Source organism: Carcharodon carcharias, chromosome 18 (genome assembly GCF_017639515.1).
Source record: "Carcharodon carcharias isolate sCarCar2 chromosome 18, sCarCar2.pri, whole genome shotgun sequence".
NCBI lineage: Eukaryota > Metazoa > Chordata > Chondrichthyes > Lamniformes > Lamnidae > Carcharodon > Carcharodon carcharias.
In genome coordinates this window covers 41,551,614-41,572,886 of record NC_054484.1, presented here as the reverse complement: position 1 = coordinate 41,572,886, position 21,273 = coordinate 41,551,614, and the positions used below count along the sequence as shown (strand labels likewise).

The 21,273-nt window shown below is 41.5% G+C and overlaps 1 protein-coding gene across 9 annotated transcripts in view; it reads right to left on the bottom strand.

Annotated features, from left to right (window-relative positions):
* Positions 1 to 21,273, bottom strand: part of LOC121290366 (POU domain, class 2, transcription factor 1-like) — a 260,691-nt gene that overhangs the window by 92,047 nt on the left and 147,371 nt on the right. For all 9 annotated transcript variants that reach the window (XR_005945788.1, XM_041210746.1, XM_041210750.1 and 6 more), the window contains 3 exons: positions 18,827 to 18,968; positions 9,113 to 9,258; positions 5,748 to 5,927 (listed from right to left, as the gene is read on the bottom strand). Coding sequence is in view for 8 of the 9 variants with exons in the window: in XM_041210746.1 (XP_041066680.1) it covers positions 5,748 to 5,927; positions 9,113 to 9,258; positions 18,827 to 18,968 (468 nt within the window). In the remaining variant the exon portion in view is untranslated. The remainder of the gene's footprint in view (positions 1 to 5,747; positions 5,928 to 9,112; positions 9,259 to 18,826; positions 18,969 to 21,273) is intronic.

Below are 21,273 nucleotides of genomic sequence, written 5' to 3'. Positions count from 1 at the left end.
CATTGAGTGTATTAAAAACCGAGATAGATAGGTTTTTGGTTGATATGGGGACCAAAGGTTACGGGGAGAAGGCGGGAGAATGGGATTGAGACTCGATGTGCCGAATGGCCTAATTTCTGCTCCTATGTCTTATGGTCTTTTCAGCCATCTGGACAGAGCGTCCAGTCCACCGAAGTTGATATAGCAGGAGTTATGCCTGAATGCTTTTGGAACTGGCATCAGGACACTAGAATTTGTTCGGCGGTCCTCCCATTGAAAACGGAGGATGCGGTGGAGGCATCACTAATGGAATTTCTCTCACTCTCTTATGTGTCACTATTAAACAGTACAGGTCTCATTGCAGTGCAGGAGTGTGCTGATGACAACTGCTCTGTACGGTGGACTTTTGTTGGCTTGCAGAGGGAGGTCTTTGTTGTCAAACACTCGCTGCCATTACTTGAGAAGGCTGAGCTGGCACAGCTGATCTGATGTTGTTTCTCCTCATTAATGGTGACCTTTTGAGAGAAGTGGCTGCCAAGGTATGGGAAGTGCTCAACATATTCCAGCATTTCTCCTTCAACATATATGGGTGGTGGAATATTTGGTTGAGCAGCCACTGTGCCGTACACAATGGAATTCTCATCCCAGGCCTTCTTGGTGCATTGCCAGAAGGGTGATAATCTTGACATCTAGGTGTTGATGCAATTTATCACCTTTGTACTCTGGTCACATTTGGTTTTCACCTGAACTATGCTGGTACCAGTGTCCTGGGGAGTTGTGAAACATGGGTTCACGTGAGGGGAGATGTGGAAAGTTAAGAGAAAAGTCAAGGCAACAATGCAAGGTGGCGAAATGGGTAATGGTAGCTAGAATGTGACAGGAAGGGACAGAGTGTACAAACGTAAGAGTGCACCAGCAAATATTATCAAGAGTAGGGAAAAAAACAGCTTTAAACTAACAGCTGGGAGGAGGGTTTGAGTGAAGAGAGATTTAGAAATCTAAAGGTAAAAGTTGAGGCAATAGGAAAGTACATTGATGTGGGTAAAGACAAGTTGAATGGGGCAGGGAAGGACAGAGTTTAACGGTAATAGTGCATCAGGCATAGAAGAAAAAATAAAATTGAAGTCACTTCAGCTGAGTGCGGAGAGCTTCCATAATAAGATAGGTGAATTAATGGCACAGAGATAAATGGTTTAGATCTAATTGCCATCACAGGGACCAAGGTTGGGAAATAAATATTTCAGGGTACACAACATTTCGTAAGGACAGGCAGAATGAAAAAGGAGGGGTAGCCCTCATATAAAGGATGACATAAGGACATTAGTGAGAAAGGATCTTGGCTCAGAAAATCAGGAAGTAGAATTTGTCTGGGTGGAAATAGGGAATAGCAAGGGTTAGAAAGCACTGGTGGCAATAGTTTATATGTCCCCTAACATAGCTGTATTGTTGTACAGAGCATTAAGCAAAAAAATATTGGAGCTTCTAATAAAGGCAATGTAATAGTTGTGGGGTACTTTAATTTTCATATAGACAGGACCAATCAAATTGGCAAAGATGGTCTGGAAGATGAATTTGTAGGATGCTTTCATGACAGTTTCCTGGAGCAATATGATGTGGAACCAACAAGGTATAAACTATTTTAGATCTACTAGTGTGCATTGTGGCAGGGTCAATTAGTAATATCATAGTAAAAGAATGTGAACCACAATACAATTGAATTCCACATTATGTTTAAAAACAACATAAGCACAAACAAGAATCTTAAAGTTAAACAAAGCCAATTACATCGGTATGAGGGGAGAGCTGGCTAAGGTTGATTGGGTAAATATATTGGGAGCTGAGTGGCTCTGGCAGAACCCAAACTGAGCAGTGAGCAGCTTATTGCTGAGTAAGTGCCATTTGATAGCACTGCCAGCGACCCCTCCCATCACTTTGCTGATGAACAAGAGTAGACTGATAGGGTGGTAATTGGCCCAGTTGGATTTCTCCTGCTTTTTGTGGACAGGACAAAACGGGGCAATTTTAAACATTGCCAGGTAGATGTTGGTGTTGTAGTTTTACTGGAAAGCTTGGCTAGTGGCGGCACTAGTTCTGGAGCACAAATCTTCAGTATTATTGCCAGAAAGTTGTCTGGGCCCATGGCCTTTGCAGTATCCAGTGCCATCAGCTGTTTCCTGATATCATGTGGAGTGAATCAAACTTGTTGAAGACAAGATCTGTGATGCTGGGGCCTCAGGAAGAGGCAGTGATTAACTTCTTAGACTTAGGATTTAGTCCCTCACAGATAAAAGCATAGTATGCTGTTTACATTATGGTTTCCCTATTTATTTGCGAAAAGGAAGAAATAAAAATAGGAAGGAAATTCTATCTCCCCCAAGTAAACTAAACTCATCTTACCCACAATAAATCTACAGATAAGGAGGGAAAACCTCATTTAGTTTTACCCACAAAGGACTTTGTCAAGATTTTTCATAGCATGATCTTCCTAACAGTCAGGTCAAGACCACCAAATAGGATTAGGCAAAAAAAACTGTTCATCTGAAAATTGAAAGGTTAAATATTAATTTCTCTGAGGGAGAGGGGGTCTGAGAACCATAGTTGACACTATGAGGATCACTTTTCCAATTGTTTCTAAGTGACTAATGCATAAATAAGAGAGAAATGTTATGAGCATGCACCAGACTTCCCATTGTGTTGATCTAGAATTTCATATTTCTTGGTCAAAGATATATTTGAAGGTTGATTTGACCTTATTTGAGTTGTCTTCTGTGCCTCCTAAGGAAAACTGTAACTATGCTAAATTTGAAAGCAAAAACTTTTGAATGTACCAGAACCAGATGTGCAAATCTGTACCATATTTGGAGGGGACGAAGTAAGAAGGTAATCTCACTGTCTTCCTAGGTGTTAACGTAGCTCATTACCTTTATACTCTTTGGTTATACTTGCACCAAATAGCCTCTACTTTGTTTTGAAATTCCTCAACAACTAACCAGAAACTGTCATTTCCAGTTTGGCTCTTGATCATCATTGACAGTCTTCTGAAAATCAGTTATGGAAAATAACAATGGCCCTACTTTCCCTTTCTCTCTCCCCATCCCCCTGCACCCCCCACACGCAACACACACAGACAGTTTCTCTTGGGCACTTGAAGCAGAATGGTTCAGCTTGACCAATTAGAATAAAGGCAAGCATAGCAGTAAACTTGGTTGAACTGCACACTTGGAAATTTTGCCAAACGAAACAGTAAATTCAATACCTCAATCACAAGTTTTGAATTTATAAGGTTACAGGATATTCAGAATTCAGCATGACCCCCAAATCAATAGCAAACTTAGCCTGTGGAAACTGCCAACTAAGACATTAAGCTACTTACTTTGAATTTAACAGCTGCGATTACATAATGCATCCGAAATAGAAGACAATCTTACATTCTTGCCAAACTACTTTTATATAAGACAATGATTTAAATTGTGGCATGTTGTCCAATAGAAAATTTTGACTAGCCACAGGTATGGTTACAGTAACATTGTTTTAGTTATATGCACTAAATTTAGTTGGAAGTACCTCATTTACAAACACTGTACAGGTCCACCGCCACTACCTCTCAGGGCAATCAAGGATTGGTGATAAATGCCAGATTTGCCAGTGACACTCACATCCCAAGAACGAATATAGAAAGGGAATTAACTTCATATGCGTATATTTATTTATGTATCACCATTCAGCAACCAAGGAAGCAGAACATTCACCATAATCAAAAAAATACTCGCACACTTTGTTTTTATCTTCCCAATTTTCAACAAATACACAAAAGTACAGACGCTTACAATATGAATATTGGGAATTATTGGGCACATGATTCAATGTCCATTACCCCTTTTATTTACTATTTGGAAACGCACTTAGCCACATCTGGACTCAGAATTACCCAAATGGGGCCAGTGGCCAACATACTGACAACAGTGACCTAAAACTAGCTTTGAAACCAAACCATCTAAACAGAATTTTATAGATGTATGGTACAAAATCCATGTGGAAAAACTCAAGTCCTTGTCCATAAGTTTTGTCCTGTATCTTATACATTTTTCCCTGTAAATCGACAACACTGGCATCTATCCAGCAATGTGGAAAAAATTGCTGATATGTCTTGTATACAAAAAGCGGGACAAATCCAAGTCAGCCAATTACCGCACCCCCCCCCACCCCATCAGTCTACTTTCCATCAGTAAAGTGATGGAAGGGGTCATCAACAGTGTTATCAAGCGGCACTTGCTTAGCAATAACCTGCTCACTGACAATCAGTTTGGGTTCTGCCTGGGCCACTCAGTTCCTGGTCTCATTACAGCCTTGGTTCAAACATGGTCAAAAGAGCTGAACTCCAGAGGTGAGGCGAGAGTGACTGCCCTTGACATCAAAACAGCATTTGACTGAGTGTAGCATCAAGGAGCACTAGCAAAACTGGAGTCAATGGGAATTGGGGGAAACTCTCCGCTGGTTGGAGTCATACATTGCACAAAGGAAGATGGTTGTGATTGTTGGAGGTCAATCATCTCAGTGATTGTATCACTGCAGCAGATCCTCAGGTAGTGTCCTAGGCCCAACCATCTTCAGCTGCTTCATCAATCACCTTCCTTCCACCATAAGGTTAGAAGTGGGGATGTTCACTGATGATTGCACAATGTTCAGCACCATTCACGACTCCTCAGATACTGAAGCAGTCCACGTCCAAATGCAGGCAAGAGCTGGGCAATATCTAGGCTTGGACTGACAAGTGGCAAGAAACATTTGTGCCACACAAGTGCCAGACAATTACCATCTCCAACAAGAGAGAATCTAACCAACACCCATCAACATTCAATGGCATTACCATCACTGGATTTCTAGTATCAACATCATGGGGGTTACCATTGACCAGAAACTGACTGGACTAGCCATATAAATACTGTGGTTACAAGAGCAGGTCAGAGGCTTCGAATGCTGCAGCAAGTAACTCAGCTCCTGACTCCCCAAAGCCTCTCCACAAGGCACAAGTCAGGAGTGAGATGGAATAATCTCCATTTGCCTGTGGAGTGCAGCTCCAACAACAATCAAGAAGCTTGGCACCATCCAGCCCAACTTAATTGGCCCACTTCCACAAACATTCACTTCCTCCACCAATGACGAAAAGTGGCAGCAGTGTGTACCATCTACAAGATGCACTGCAGAAACTCACCTAAGTTCACTAGACAGCACCTTCCAAACCCACAGCCGCTACCAGCTAGAATGACAAAGGTAGCAGATGCATGGGAACCCCACCACCTGGAAGTTCCCCTCTAAGCCACCCACCATCATGACTTTGAAATATGTCATCATTCCTTCACTATTGTTGGGTCAAAATCCTGGAATTTCCCTCCCTAAAGCGTGTATCTACACCACAGGGAATGCTGCAGTTCAAGAAGGCAGATCACCACCACCTTCCTAAAGGCATTTAGGGACGGGCAATAAATGCTGGCTCAGCCAGCGACGCCCATATTCTGTAAACGAATTTAAAAAACCATCTTTCAAACTAACCTTGAATACCTATATCAGTTGGAACAAGTATCTCGATTTACAAAGTTTGTGTTGTTCCAAAATTCAATTTTCTGCATACCAAATTGTATTTACACAAATTACTTACAGTCAAGTTGCAGAAAACATTCCATTAATTAAGTTTTGTGAACAGGAGTAGAAATAAAATTGGTAGTTTGCTGAGAATTTATTTAGATTAGATTCTACATATGTTCTCCTACCATGGAGGTGGGGTTGTGAAAAATTGTTTTGGTAGAAGTGGTAGTGCCGCTGTTACTGCTGGGTGGATTAATCCGCTTCTCCTTCTGGCGTCTGTTACAGAACCAGACTCGGATCACCTCCTTTTCCATCTGCAGCTGATCGGCAATCATCATGATCTCCTCCGAGGTAGGCTTTTGGTTCTGCATGAATGAAGTATTTTTTTTAGAACAGTTGAATAAAGGTCTCTTTTACCATGCCAAGCACATAAAGATGGTCAAAATTTGTTAATTATGTTTTTATAATTAAAACAAACTAAATATACTAATGAATATCTTATGGCATTGCTCATTCAAGCTTTGTCACTTGGAGCACAGTTATCCTGTTTGGTTACTAACATGGCCTGTCTCTTTAAGGTCACTGCTCCAACTCTATGCAAATTCAAGTGTTTGCAACTGCTTGTAAATTGTTCATGTCAATAGGGTAAACTGCAGGTTCCAGCTCAATGCCTGGCTTAATTTGCCTATATTTTTAATATTAAAAACAAATTACTTCATATCTGTAACAAAGTGTGATGTCTGGTGTGTGATATATCTGCGCTAGACTTTAAGAAATATAGATACACAAACAGACAGATAGATATATATATACACACACATATACACCTATGTTAATATATATGCAATAAAACAGACTATATGCTATCAGGTCAAATAAAAATGCAATTAAAAATGCTTTTGTTATGTTTACTAAAATAGCATGAAATCCAAAGATCAGCTCTATTCTTGTCAGGGAAAGATTTCATAACAATGTGTCTGTGGAAAAATAGGTTAACTGCTGTATAGAGATTGGACCATACATTGTTCTACTAGTTTTCAAGTAACAGAAATCTTTCAGACATGTGTGCCACTGAAATCCATAGCTGCTGGACAAGGAAAAATTTCAGCAGAAGACTGGGTTGAATCATAATGGTTGGTTCTTTACAAAGAGAAACCATTTTGAAAGATGACGTATGAAATCTAACCTGTTCCACATGAATGGCTCCAGGAGTGAGGCATTTCAGTTAAGATGATACTTTGGAGCAGTGAGGGTATTCTCCTTTAAGAGAATGTTGAGAGGAGATCTGATAGAGGTGTTCAGAATCATGAGAGGTCTAGGTAGGGGGATGTTCCCATTTGCAGAAGGATCGAGAACCAGAGGATATAAACTTAAAAGTTTATGGAAAAAAGTTCATCGACTGGCAAAAAAAAGGCAACATGAGGGGAAAACTATTTTTTATACAGAGAGACTGCTTATGCTATGGAATGCAGTGTCTGAAAGGATGATGGTGTCAGATTCAATCACAGCCTTCAAAAAGGGAACTGAATAAATATCCGGAGGAGAAAGAAAATGCAGGGCCAAAGGAATAGAGCTGGTGAGTGGTACAAGCTAAATTTCTCTTGCAGGAAGCTGACATAAGCACGATGGCCCGAATAGCCTCCTTCTATGCTGAAACCATTTTATGATTCTATGTTCAAAAAGGGGCCAAGTATGAAATCCATCATTTACTGCCATAACCTAATACTGGGACCTAAATAAGCTCAATTTAATAAGGATTGTAAAAGGAAATGAAAGCTTCAGTGTTCAATGTGTTTAAGGCCATTAACTATGAGTACAGGTGATTAGAGATACAATGGGTACCTCAACTGCCAAGAACATAAGATATAGGAGCAGCAGAGGCCAATTGGCCCTTCAAGGCTGCTCCACCATTCAACAAGATCATGCCTGATCTTCTTTCTCAACTCCACCTCCCTGCAAAATCCCCATATGTTTTAATTTACTTTGTCCCCAAAAATATATTGATCTCTCTCTTGAATATACTCAATGACTGCGCATCCACAGCTATCTGGGATAGATAATTCCAAAGATTCACAACCCTTTGAGTGAATCAAGTTCTCCTCGGCTCAGTCTTCTGTATTGTAGATTTCCTAGCCAGAAGAAACATTTTCTCAGCATCTAGCCTGTTAAGTTACATAAGAATTTTAAATGTTTCAATTAAATCATCTCTCATTCTTTTAAACTCCAGGAAATTTAGGCCTTCTCTACTCAATTCCTCCTCACAGGACAATCTTCTCATCCCAGGAATAGAACTCACATACTACTTCTTCGGGGAATTTGTGGATAGTCAGCAACCACCAACTCTGGTTTTACGGTGACCAAATAATTTGAAGTCAAGAGACCCAGAAAATCAAACAGAAACTGGTTTGTGATAAGCTAATTCTTTAGTGGGTCCAGCACTTGTAAAACTGTATAGGTTCTTCAGAAGCTGTGTGGTGCTGATTAGCAAAGGACCATAAAAACTGCAGACATAATTTGTTTTGATTCTTATAGTTGATTTAAATTTCTTGGAACTGGAATTCTTTCATATGGTACAAATCCCTCAGGAAACAATCTTCTGTGGTGTAGTGTCAGCCTTATCTACCTAATACACACCTGAAGAACACCAAGTTTTGACTCTGGTCAATGCAATTTCTCTTTGCTTAGATAAACAGGGTATGCTTCTGGAGGAAGAGCATCAATGCTGTATCAGGTGAACAGAAATTCTACTGATATGAAGTTTTCAGCAGTCTAACTTTGGAGTCTCTAAAGCTAGTGGTTTTGGGTTTCTATGCTTACTGAACAGCTGACTGAGAGAGAGCAACTAATCAAAATAACAAAATGCAACAACTAGCAAATGTTGATGAACAAATGTCATTAACTCTGCTCTCATTTGCATTCATGATGCGTGATACCAATACCAACACTGGTATTGCCTCCATTTTTGGTGAATGTGTGCATCTATGAAGATGAGAGGAATTAGTTCCATGGAGGAAATTTTTTTACACCCAGAGGGTGGTTGGAGTCAGGAACAAACTTCCTGTAAGGGTGGTGGAGGCAGGTTCCATTGAAGTATTGAATGGGAATTGGGTTGCTACCTGAAAAGAAAGAATGTGCAAGATTACGGGGACAAAGCAGGGGAGTTACTCATTTAGTCATAAAAAATATCTGAATGAAAAATATCACCTTTGTGGCTCACTGGTTCATAAAGATTAGTCCAATAGTTCATTTTCCTCCAAATCAAGGTTAGTAAAATAGCAAGTATATCATTAAAAATATGGCTTAATCATATCATTAACTATGGATCAACAATGGGATAATTCAAGATTGCACATATCATTCTCACTTGAAACCGAGCAACTCTGCTGCCAAATATGGGAAATAACTTAAATCGTTTTATTTATATACTAACTTGAAACCAACACACAGCTGCATTGTGACTAACACAAGTTAAATGAGCCACAAATCAGAATTAAATATATCACAAAATGTTGGTTGCGTATTACAATGCACCTTATTGCTGGTTACTGACCTCCAGGAAACTCTTTTCTAAGGCCACTCGAACATTGGTCTCTATGCTGGTGCGTTTCTTTCTCCTGCGGCTCAGCCCTTCGATTCCCAGGCCTGGCGAAGCCAAGGAGCTGGGATTTGACAGTGCAGAGTCTACTGACAGATTTTCTGTTTAAAGTGAAAGCAAAATTGAAAGAAAATTAATAGAAAAATTATGTCAGCCTACTGGATTAATTCATGAAAGTTTTTGTTGTTGAAATGCAGAAAATACAATGCTTAAATATTTAGATTTAGAGTTCATTTTTAGACTTTTGTGCTAGACTGATCATTCCATCAAATGCTGGGTTATGCTTAAATACCTCAGTGGAATACTGCAGCAATCCTGAAGTTCAACATCCTTCCAACACAATAAAAAATTGCTAGTTAGTATTGGCCTATTGCATGAACACCCAGTTTGAGCAGGAGAGGATACTTGGGCTTTGTCACTACTTCTTGGTCCATGCCCAGTTAATATCATGAATTGACTGTGAGGAATCCTAAATGTAACGAGATTGCCTATCATTTTGCAGTGCAGTACATAGGAACAAAGTTGCATTTACATTTCCGGAGCTCACAAAGCAGCACATTTTTGGAAACAAATTTGATTTTAAATGTCAATTACATAGGAAAGAGATATTGCAGATATTAGTTTTAGTTACAGACAAAGTTACCCAGATGTTCTATTCTGGAAAGCCTGTTAAGTGAAGAATCGAACTGGAGCCAAATTTCACATAGTTTTATAAGTATTTATTCATAGTGGAACTCACAAAAAACATAGTGGAAATTGTGGGGAATCAAGGACCTAATGAAAGTGGGGAACTTAAAGTGATTAATATTAGTAAAGTAGTAGCATTGGGGAGGCAGTGGCTTAGTGGTACTGTCTCTGGTGTCAGGAAGATATAATAATTCTCATAAGGTTATTGGAGTTTATTTTAAAGTAGAGTAATAGTGGGGTCTGTGTCTATGGGTCTATGACTATGTGTGGGTGTGTGAGACTTAACTGAATTAAAGGAAGCTGGTCAGAAGGCTTTGATGTATTAGAAGAGAAGCTAGGTTTGAAATGTTAAGTAGGCAGACATAGGTGTAAAGGGAACATTTGCATTTTTAAATAAACCAGACTAGGCTGATTTCAAAGGAGGGGTGAAATGTGTCACCTAGCCAGGTGAAGTACAGAAAGAGTGTTTATTTTTTCCCAAAGATTACTGGTAAAACCAGTACGATGAAAGATTTATTATCAGAGAGGTAAAGTCCAAAGACATTGTGAAACAATGGAAATTTGCATTCAAAGGGGGAAATATGCATAAAGGAACGAAGTTTGCATGCAAGGTCAGGAATTCTAAGATCTAACCAGTGTGAAACCCTCCAGCATTTAAGCATCAAGCTGCTGTCTACAAATAACTGGTTAAGAAAATCATTTTGAATTGGATTATTCAGGTTGTCTTGTTTCTTTGCCTGGGTCTTTTAAAATCTGTGTGTCTTACTGTTGCCTTAACGAAAGCGCAACTCGGAGTTAGATTAATTAGGGGATTTAGAAATTATCATAGTAGTAATCTGTAGATCTATGTATGTATTTAAATCATTTCTTCTACTAAAAAAGGTTTAATTTAGTTTTGTAAGAAACCTATAACACTTGGGTGGTTTTATTACTACTGAATTCAAGGCACACATCTCGAAATTTACACAAATTGCAAAACAAGTTGTAGCAGTTATTTCAAGTTTTCCTCTGGGATTTGAGCAGCTCAGTATTTACCATTGGCTCTGCCATAACACTGGACTAGTAATCCAGAGACCCAGGGTAATGCTCTGGGGACCTGGGTTTGAATCCCATTATGGCAGATTGTGAAATTTGAATTCAATAAAAATTATAGTCAATTGTTGTAAAAATCCATCTGGAACACTAATGTCCTTTAGGGAAGGAAATCTGCTGTCCTTCCTTGGTCTGGTCTACATGTGACTCCAGAACTACAGCAATGTGGCTGACTCTTAACCGCCCTCTTACATGGCCCAGCAGGACACAGAGTTGTATCAATCCGTTAAAAAATCTAAAAAGAATGGAACCGGACGGACTACCCGGCAAACTCAGCACTGTCGACCTTCCTTATTAACTTCTGACCTTATTAACATTTGACCTCCAACAACCTTCATCCTTTGTGCTAGGTGAGACTAGACTCCAGTTTACCAACTTTGCTAGGCCGCCTTCATGCCACACTCGGTCAGTCACTCTCAACTCACCTCGGAAGTTCAGCTCTCTTGTCCATGTCTGAACCAAGGCTGTGATGAGGTCGGCAGCTGAGTGGCCCAGGTGGAACCCAAACTGAGTGTCAGTGAGCAGGTTATTGCTAAGCAAGTGCCACTTTAAAGCACTGTTGATGACCCCTTCCATCACTTTACTGATGGAGAATAGACTGATGGGGCAAGTTGGATTTGTCCTGCTTTTTGTGTACAGGACATATCTGGGCAATTTCCCACATTGCCAGGTAGATGCAAGTGCTGTAGCTATACTGCAACATTGGCTAGGGGTGCAGCAAATTGGGAGAGCTGCTTCATAGATTAGTCAAGCAACAGCCTGACATTATCTGTAAGATATGTTGCCATGAGCATGACTATATCCCAGCAACCACCATCACCACCCCTGGGTATGTCCTGTCCCACCAGCTGAACAGACCCAGCAGACGTGGCAGCAGAATGGTATATAGTCAGGAGGGAGTTGCTCACAGAGTGCTCAACATCAACTCTGGACCCAGTGAAGTCTCATGGCACCAGGTCAAACTTGGGCAAGGAAACCTGCTGATTACCACATATCCTTGCCCTCAGCTGATGAATCAATACTCCTTCATGTTGAACATCACTTGGAGGAAGCAGAGGCAGAATGCACTCTGGGTGGGAGACTTCAATGTCTATCAACAAGAGTGGCTCGGTAGCACCACTGACCAAGCTGGCTGAGTCCTAAAGAACATAGCTACTAGAGTGGGTCCATGGCAAGTGGTGTGGGAACTGACAAGTGGGAAAAACATACTTGACCTCATCCTCACCAACCTGCCTGACACAGATACATCTTTCCATGACAGTATTGGTAGGAGTGACCACCACACAGTCATTGTGGAGGTGAAGTCCCACCTTCACATAGAGGATACCCTCCATCGTGTTGTGTAGCACTACCACCGTGCTCAATGGGATAGATTTTGAACAGATCTAGCAACTCAAGGCTGGGCAACCATGAGGCACTGTGGGCCGTCAGCAACAGCAGAATTATACTCAACCACAATCTGTAACCTCATGGCCCAGCATATCCTGCACTCTACCATTACCATCAAGTCAGGCGATCAACCCTGGTTCAATGAAGAGTGCAGGAGGGCATGCCAGGGGCAGCACCAGGCATACCTAAAAATGAGGTGTCAACCTGGCGAAGCTACAACACAGGACTACTTGTGTGCAAACAGCATAAGCAGCAAGGCAGAGCTAAGCGATTCCAACAGATCAGGTCTAAGCTCTGCAGTCCTGCCACATCCAGTCATGAATGGTGGTAGACAACTCACTGGAAGAAGCTCCACAAATATCCACATCTTCAATGATGGGGGAGCCCAGCACATAGTGCAAAAATACGGCTGAAACATTCACAACAATCTTCAGCAAGAAGTACCAAGTGGATAATCCATCTTGGCCCACTCTGGTTCCCAACATCACAGATGCCAGTCTTCAGCCAATTCAAGTCATTCCACGTGCTATCAAGAAACAGCTGAAGACACTGGATACTACAAAGGCTATGGGCCCTGACAACATTCCAGCAATAGTACTGAAGATATGTGCTCCACAGCTTGCTGCACCCCTAGCCAAGCTGTTCCAGTGCAGCTATAACACTGTCATCCACCCAACAATGTGGAAAATTGCCCAGATATGTCTTGTACACAAAAAGCAGGACAAATCCAACCTGGCCAATTACCGCCCCATCAGACTACCCTCTATAATCAGTTAAGTGATGGGAGGGGTCATCAACAGTGTTATCAAGCAGCACTTTCTTAGCAATAGCCTGCTCACCGGCACTTGGGTTCTGCCTGGGCCACTCAGCTCCTGACCTCATTACAGCCTTGGTTCAAACATGGACAAAAGAGCTGAACTCCAGAAGAGAGGTGACAGTAACTGCACTTGACATCAAGGCAACATTTGACTGATTGTGGCATCAAGGAACTCTAGCAAAGCTGCAATCAATGGGAATCAAGGGGGAAACTCTCCACTGGTTGGAGTCATACATAGTGCAAAGGAAGATGGTTGCGGTTGTTGGGGGTGAATCATCACAGTTCCAGGACATCACTGCAGGAGTTCCTCAGGGTAGTGTCCTAGACCCATCCATCTTCAGCTGCTGCATCAATGACCTTCCTTTCATTATAAGGTCAGAAGTGGGGATGGTCGCTGACGATTGTACAATATTCAGCATCATTCATGACTCCTCTGATACTGAAGCAGTCCTTGTCCAAATGCAGCAAGAGCTAGACAATGTCCAGGTTTGGGTTGACAACTGGCAAGTAACATTCGTGCCATACAAGTGCCATGCAATGACCATCTCCAACAAGAGAGAATCTAACCATCGCTCCTTGACATTCAATGGCATTACCATCACTGAATCTCCCACTATTAACATCCTGTGGGTTACCATTGACCAGAAACTAAACTGGGCTAGCCATGTAGATACTGTGGCTACAAGAGCAGGTCAGTGGCTAAGGATCCTGCAGCGAGTAACTCACTTCCTGATTCCCCAAAGCCTGTCCACCATCCACAAGGCACAAGTCAGGAGTGTGATGGAATACTGTCCACTTGCCTGGACGAGAGCAGCTGCAACAATACTCAAGAAGCTTGAAAGCACCCGAGACAAAGCAGCCCACTTAACTGGCACCCTTCCTTCAATCCCTTCACCACCAACGAAAAGTAGCAGCAGTGTGTGCCATCTACAAGGTGCACTGTAGAAACTCACCAAGGCTCCTTAGGCAGTACCATCCAAACATATGACCGCTACCCTCTAGAAGGACCAGGGAAGCAGATACAAGGGAACCTCCAAGTTCTCTTCCAAGCCACCCGCCATCCTGAATTGGAAATCTATCACTATTCCTTCACTGTCACTGGGGCAAAATCCTGGAACTCCTTCCCTAACAGCACTGAGTGTACCTACACCACAGGACTGCAGCAGTTCAAGAAGATAGGTCAGCACCACCTTCTCAAGGGCAATTAGGGATGGGCAATAAATGCTGGCCTAGCCAGTGACACCCACATCCTGTAAACGAATAATAAAAAAAAATCATGGATTGTGGGCTTCAATGGTGAGGCTAGCATTTGTTGCCCATCCGAATTGCCCTTGAACTGAGTGGCTTGCTAGGCCATTGCAGAGGACAGCTAAGAGTCAACCATACAGCAATGGGTTTGGAGTCACATGTGGGCCAGCCCAGGTAAGGATGGCAAATTTCCTTCCCTAAAGGACAGTAGTGAACAAGCTGAGTTTTTACAACAATGATAATTTCATGGTCTGCATCACTTAGACCAGCTTTATACTCCAGATTGTATTAATTGAATTCAAATTCCATTAGCTGGTGGAATTTGAACCTATATCACCAAAGCATTAGTTTGGGCCTCTTGATTACCAATCCAATGACATTCCTACTATGCCATCGTATACCCTAAAATGATCACATCCGAAGCTGTATAGCCTCATTACTTCTTTTTTCAGTAAATTTATTCGCCACATGCATGGTCTACAAACTCCCTGATTGGAACTTCAGGGTTTCTCTCCCAAAATGCTGAATTCCCAAACTGAAAGACAAAATAAAACAAACTGTGTAGACAAGAGGAGTTCTTTTGAAACTCAACAGACCCTCTATACTTGGGATTAGTTGCTAATGTTTTGCATACCAGTGTCTAGTCCTCTGTGACTGCAGTCCCTACTGATACAGACCACAAGAAACCCTTTGGAAGCTGGTCTATGAAATCTGGAAGAAACGTTCCACTCCAGGTTAAGGAGCAGTTGAGAGGTGGATGTTTAAGGTGGCAAACGGAGTGCCGATCAAGCGCTCTGCTTTGCCCTGGATGGTGTCTGGCTTCTTAGGTGTTGTTGGGGCTGCACTCATCCAGGCATGTTGCAAACTGGATTATACTCCGATTGTGTGTGGAGGATGTGCAATTAGTTACAAGTTTCATCTATGAAGCTGTAAAATATCTATTTCTGGCCACTGTAAACCAAGTCCTAGGCTCAACCATCTTCAGCTGTTTCATCAATGGCCTTCCCTCCATTATAAGGTGTGAAGTGGGGATGTTCGCTGATGATTGCACAATGTATAGCACCATTTGCGACTCCTCAGATACTGAAGCAGTCCGTGCCCATATGTAGCAAGACCAGAACAACATTCAGTGTAGCAAGACGACAGGGAGCTGAGTTACTCTCCACAAAATTCCCAGCCTTGGACCTGCTCTTGTAGCCACAATACTTATATGGCTGGTCCAGTTCAACTTCTGGCTAATGGTAACCCCCACGATGTTGATAATGGTGGACCCAGCAATGGTAATGCCATTGCATGTGAAGGGAAACGGTTGGATTCTCTCTTGTCATTACTTTGCACTTGTGTGGTGTGAATGTTGCTTGCCACTTGGCAGCCCAAGCCGGAATGTTGTTCTGGTAATGAAGAGGAGAAGTAGTAATGTGATCAACATTCCACTTCTCTCACATAATCTGAAATGGCTTACCAATAAATTGCAGACTGTTATCTGTAATGATTTCTCTAGGCAGACCAAATAAACTGAAAATAGCACTTGGAGTGCGCGTGACAGTTGTACTTGGCGTATTGTGCAATTGTCGAATAATGGCCTGCTTGGTAAAGTAGTTGGTGATGACAGAGAAATTAATGTCACGGATATAGAAGAGGTCGGATGCGATTTTGGACCAAGGTGGGTAGGAACTTCAGGCGGAATCAGTGGTGCTTTGCGCTGACTTGGCATACGCCCTTGACATGCCTCAACTTCTTGACGATGGCTTCAATGTCATTGCTCATGCCCGGCCATTAGACTGTCTCTCAAGTCTTCTCGCCCGATTTATGCCCACGTGTGATTGAAGAAATTGAAGAATATCAGGTTGCAATAATTTCGGTACAATGATGGATTGTTTCATGTATGAGGTCACAGCATGCCAGTAGAGCTACAATCAGTGGGACTTCAGTCTCCATAATGTAAAGCATCTGTGACACCCAGTAGGATTGATTGTATTTGCACTCTAGGGCTGTGGATCCTGTACATGGAATTAGTGAACCGCTGTACGCCGAAAGTTTCGCAGTAGTAGGTTTCGCCATGGCATTCCAGTCTGTGGATACTTGTCTTTTAAGAGTCCGCAGAGGTAGTATGTTGGCACTTGCCAACCTTGGCCAATAACAAATCATTACCAACTTTAAGATAAATAATTCAAATCTTGGCAAACACTTCAGATGGTGTGATGATCATCGTCACGTTTTGGTTTAATTAGCTCATGTATGTTTCTGATGGGACACCAGATGGTCATTCTTATTGCATTAAGGCGCCCGTTGTGCATGGTTTGTTTGGATAAATGCACGGCTCTTTATAGCTGCATCAGCCTTTGCTCCAGTACACTGCTGCTGCCAATGTCTTTTTCTGCCACATGCCTTGCAGAAGTGCTGGAAAGCTGGGCATTTCCTTGGTGCATGCAAAAGGCCACACCTTCTACATGTCTTACTAGTTTGGGTGTTCTAGTGAGTGCATCAACAATTGGGGCTGTACTTAGGATCTGTAAACTTCGTCAACTTGTGAGGATTGCTTCATACTTACATCCATCCATGAGTAGTTCTTTGATGCTATACATGTTGGACTTGTCTAGCAGATCTTGCTGGAATGTTTCCATGGGAGTGGGTGTGATCACCAACTCAACAATTCTGTCTGCTAGTTTGACATTTGAAATATCTCAGTACATACGCTTTTTTCTGCATCTGCCGGCAAGGTTGGCTGTTGATGAAATGACATGACCTCTAGTTGATGTATATGGAAGCATAACCTGATACTGAACCAGTCTTCTAATGTAGTCCATATCTTTTGAGGATTATTTAGCCCTTCCGCTCTTAATCCTGAAGTGTTCAGCTTTATGTGGACCTTCATTCCCAATTGCTAGATGCATTTTTATGGCTTGCTTGTCTGGATCAGACACACCTGAACCAAGAAGTCACAGCTCTGTTCGCTGTTTGAATATTTTGAATTCAGATAGGTCAGCTGCAATGCAATTTAAACTGGGGTGTTTTGTGCACATTTTGACAATATCCCTTCAACCTTCTTTCTCCTATTGTACCTGATATGAGTGTCCCTGTAGGTGCTATCGTGCGGTTTTCCGAAGTTATAATCGCAAGCTTCTCTGGTCTGATTTTTATGACTTCTGTTTTATTTTATTATTTAGTTGGGACTCTCTCGCGCTCACTATCAATCTAGCCCACACCCTGGTTACTCATCTTTCTCGACTGAGCTAACCCAGTGCTGCTCTGCTCGACGTACTGTCTCACTCACTGACCTGACAGGCTATGTGCTGCAATCTGACATGAGGGATCCGTCAGCTTACCAGACTTTTATTTGAGCACCATCTCTGCGCTGTATCTTCAGAGCTTCTCTGTGCAGTCACTATGTTGCAATTTCAACACTCTCCGATGCTGTGACTCTGTTGCGGTCTGACCAGAACGTCAAGGGTCATCTCATACCATGTAGCACAACCTAGATCTGTTCACCATGTCGTATCTGTACTTAATCTTGCTGCCATGCTGTTTGACCACTGCTGAACACCATGTTGTGTTGTTATACGATAAAAGGCACCAATCACTAATAAAGGATTGTGTAAAGATATTGTGGGTTCACTTATTTAGAATAGGCGGCAAAGAACATTTATACATAGGTAGAAAGCTTGAAGACAGCAGCAGAGCTTTGTGTGTGTATGTTCTGCTCAAAGGCAAAAGTGAAACTAAGACTGGATCGCATGACAAACTCCCTTCTAGTCAAGTTCTTAAAGGCATATTACAACATGTCTGACACCCCAAAGCCCATCCAGCATCTACAAGACGCTAGTCAGAAGTGTGATGGAATACTCTTCATTTGCCTGGCTAAGTGCTGCTCCAACAACACTCGATGCTAGACGCCATCTGGCAAAAAGCAGCCTGCTTGATTGGCACCCCATCCACAAACATTCATGCCCTCCACCAACAACGGACAGTGGCACCAGTGTGTACAATCTACAAGGTGCACTGCAGCAACTCACCAAGGTTCCTCTGACATCACTTTTCAAATCTACAACCTCTAACACCTAGAAGGACAAGGGCAACAGATGCATGGGAACACCACTGCCTCCAAGTTCCCCTCCAAGCCACACACCATCTTGGCTTAGAACTATATAGCCATTCCTTGATTGTCACTGGGTCAAAGCCCTGGAACTCCCTCTCTAACAGCACTGTGGGTGTACCTACATAACATAGACTGCGGTTCAAGAAGGCAGCTCACTGCCACCTTCCCAAGGGCAATTAGGGTTGGGAAAGAAAAATGCTGGCCTGGCCAGAGATGCCTACATCCCCTGAAAGGATAAAAATGAGTGCAAAATTGAATAATAACAAAAGAACATTGTTCAATTTACTGATTCTCAGCATAGATGTGAAGGGAGAAAAAATAGGGTGGAAAACTCTCAAACCTGCATCATTCAACCACTTTTCAAGCAATGGTTTGAGCTTGCACATGTTCTTAAAGCTGAGGTTCAAGGCTTCAAAACGAGAGATTGTGGTTTGGCTGAAATCATTTCCATAGAGTTTTCCCATGGCAAGTCCTACATCACCCTGTCAAGAAATATAGAAAAAGAAATAAAAGCTCTTTAGGAATTTATTATATCCCATACACAATGTAAATAAACAGCATAGTTCTGAATTGAATCCCATGGATAAGCAATACCAAAATCTAACGAGATACATGTTGTTCACTTAGTTCTTAAATGGCCACATTGTTGGCAGCAACACACAAGTGAAGATTTCCCTAGTTGAGCAAAACAGTGATATTGTTGATCCATCTTCCATCAACAGCTGAACAATGAACTGGATAGGGAAATATAACTATGAAGTAGTTCATAGTCATCTCACACCCTCCTGTCAGCATGACCAAGTTCAGAAACAATTTAAAAAAAAATCAAATTTCAAAAACAGGAACAAATGTCTAGAAATCAACATGCATCAGATGAAGTTATTCCTCTTTTGCTCTCCCTTGCTATATCAACCTCCAATACACTTCCTTATCTTGCTCGAGGATGGGAGAATTTGGGTCATGAACTTTGAAACTCATATCTAATATCTCTGCAATCAGATAATAAAGTCCGCTTTAAACAAGTTTACCATATCCATCCTTTAAAAGTACAAAACCTAAAAAATGTATCTTTTGTTGCCATACGAACATACCAATTAGGAGTAGGAGTAGGCCACTCAACCCCGAGTCTGCTCCGCCATTCAATACGATTGATCTGATTGTAACCTCAACCCCACATTCTTGTCTACCCCTTTAGCCTTTCACCCCCTTGTAAATCAAGAATTGATCGAACTCTGCCTTAAAAATATTCAAAGATTCTGCTTCCACCGCTCTTTGAGGAATAGCGTTCCAAAGACTCACCACCTCCAGAGAAAAATTTTTTCCTCATTTCTGTCTTAAGTGAGTGATCCCTTATTTTTAAACTGTGGCCCCTAGTTCTAGATTCTCCCACAAGAGGAAAATCCTCTCCACATCCACCCTGTCAAGACCCCTCAGAGTCTTAAAGGTTTTAACAAAGTCACCACTTACTCTTCTAAACTCCAGCGGATACAAGCCTAACCTGTCCAACCTTTCTTCATAAGACAACCCGCCAATTCATGGTATTAGTCTAGTAAACCTTCTCTGAACTGCTTCTAACACATTTATACCTTTCCTTAAATAAGGACACCTTTACTGTACATAATTCTCCAAATGTGGTCTCACCAATGCCCTGTACAACTGAAGCATAACCTCCCTACTTTTGTAATCAATTTCCCTCACGATAAATGATAACATTCTATTAGCTTTCCTGATCACTTGCTGTACCTGCATACTAGCTTTTTGTGATTCATGCACTAGGGCACCCAGATCCCTCTGAGGAGCTCTACAATCTGTCACCATATCGATAATAATCTTTCTTTTTACTCTTCCTGCCAAAATGGACAACTTCACATTTGCCCACATTATATTCAATTTGCCAGGTCTTTGTTTGCTCACTTAACCTATCTATAAGAGGCCTCCTTATGTCCTCTTTGCAATTTATTTTCCAAACTATCTTTGTTTCGTTAGCAAATTTAGGAACCATTCAATTGATTTCAGAAGGTTTTCATCTGTAGGGACTTCACCAGTGCATCCTATGGAGAAGCTGGGCATTACTGACAACAACTTCTGGATTTCCATGTTTCAAAGCACATATGCTGATACCAGGAGTTGTTGTCAGTGTCACAATTGTAATTATGGCAAGTGCTGACAGTTTTGCTGTCATTTAGTACAAAATCTGAGCCCACAGATCTCAGAAGCTTGGTGCATTGAGTGTACCATTTTCTAACCGTCATAAATGTTATACCTGAACAGTCCCAATAATGTGCTTAAATATTTAAATTGATTTGATTGTGCAGCGCATTTCACACATGTACTCCTGTATGTCCACATTGTATCTGTGAGGTCAAAAAAATATAGGCTAAAGCTCCCATTCATATTTTTTTTCGGGGGGTCTTCACTTAATTTTTCTGTTATTACAGACAGCATGTATAGCACTGCAACTTTAGTCTATTGCACACTAAGTAAAAAAAATGTTTTGCACATGAAATGTCAAAAAAAAACCAACCACTGTCTCAAATATGCTTCTTACTGGAACATTTTTTACTTTATGCAAGTTTTCATTGCATTAGCTATATTTTGCAACATTTATTAATTTAATTTAACAATAATATTTTGGACAACATTTGGAAAACATTTATCAATTTGCATATTACTGAAAAAAGATGTTGTCGAAGTTTTTCGTCTTACACTCATCAGGACAATTCACAAGAATACCAAATGTAAAGGGAGCAACAATTTATATTTCATGAGAAGAAAGTGCTGATGGGT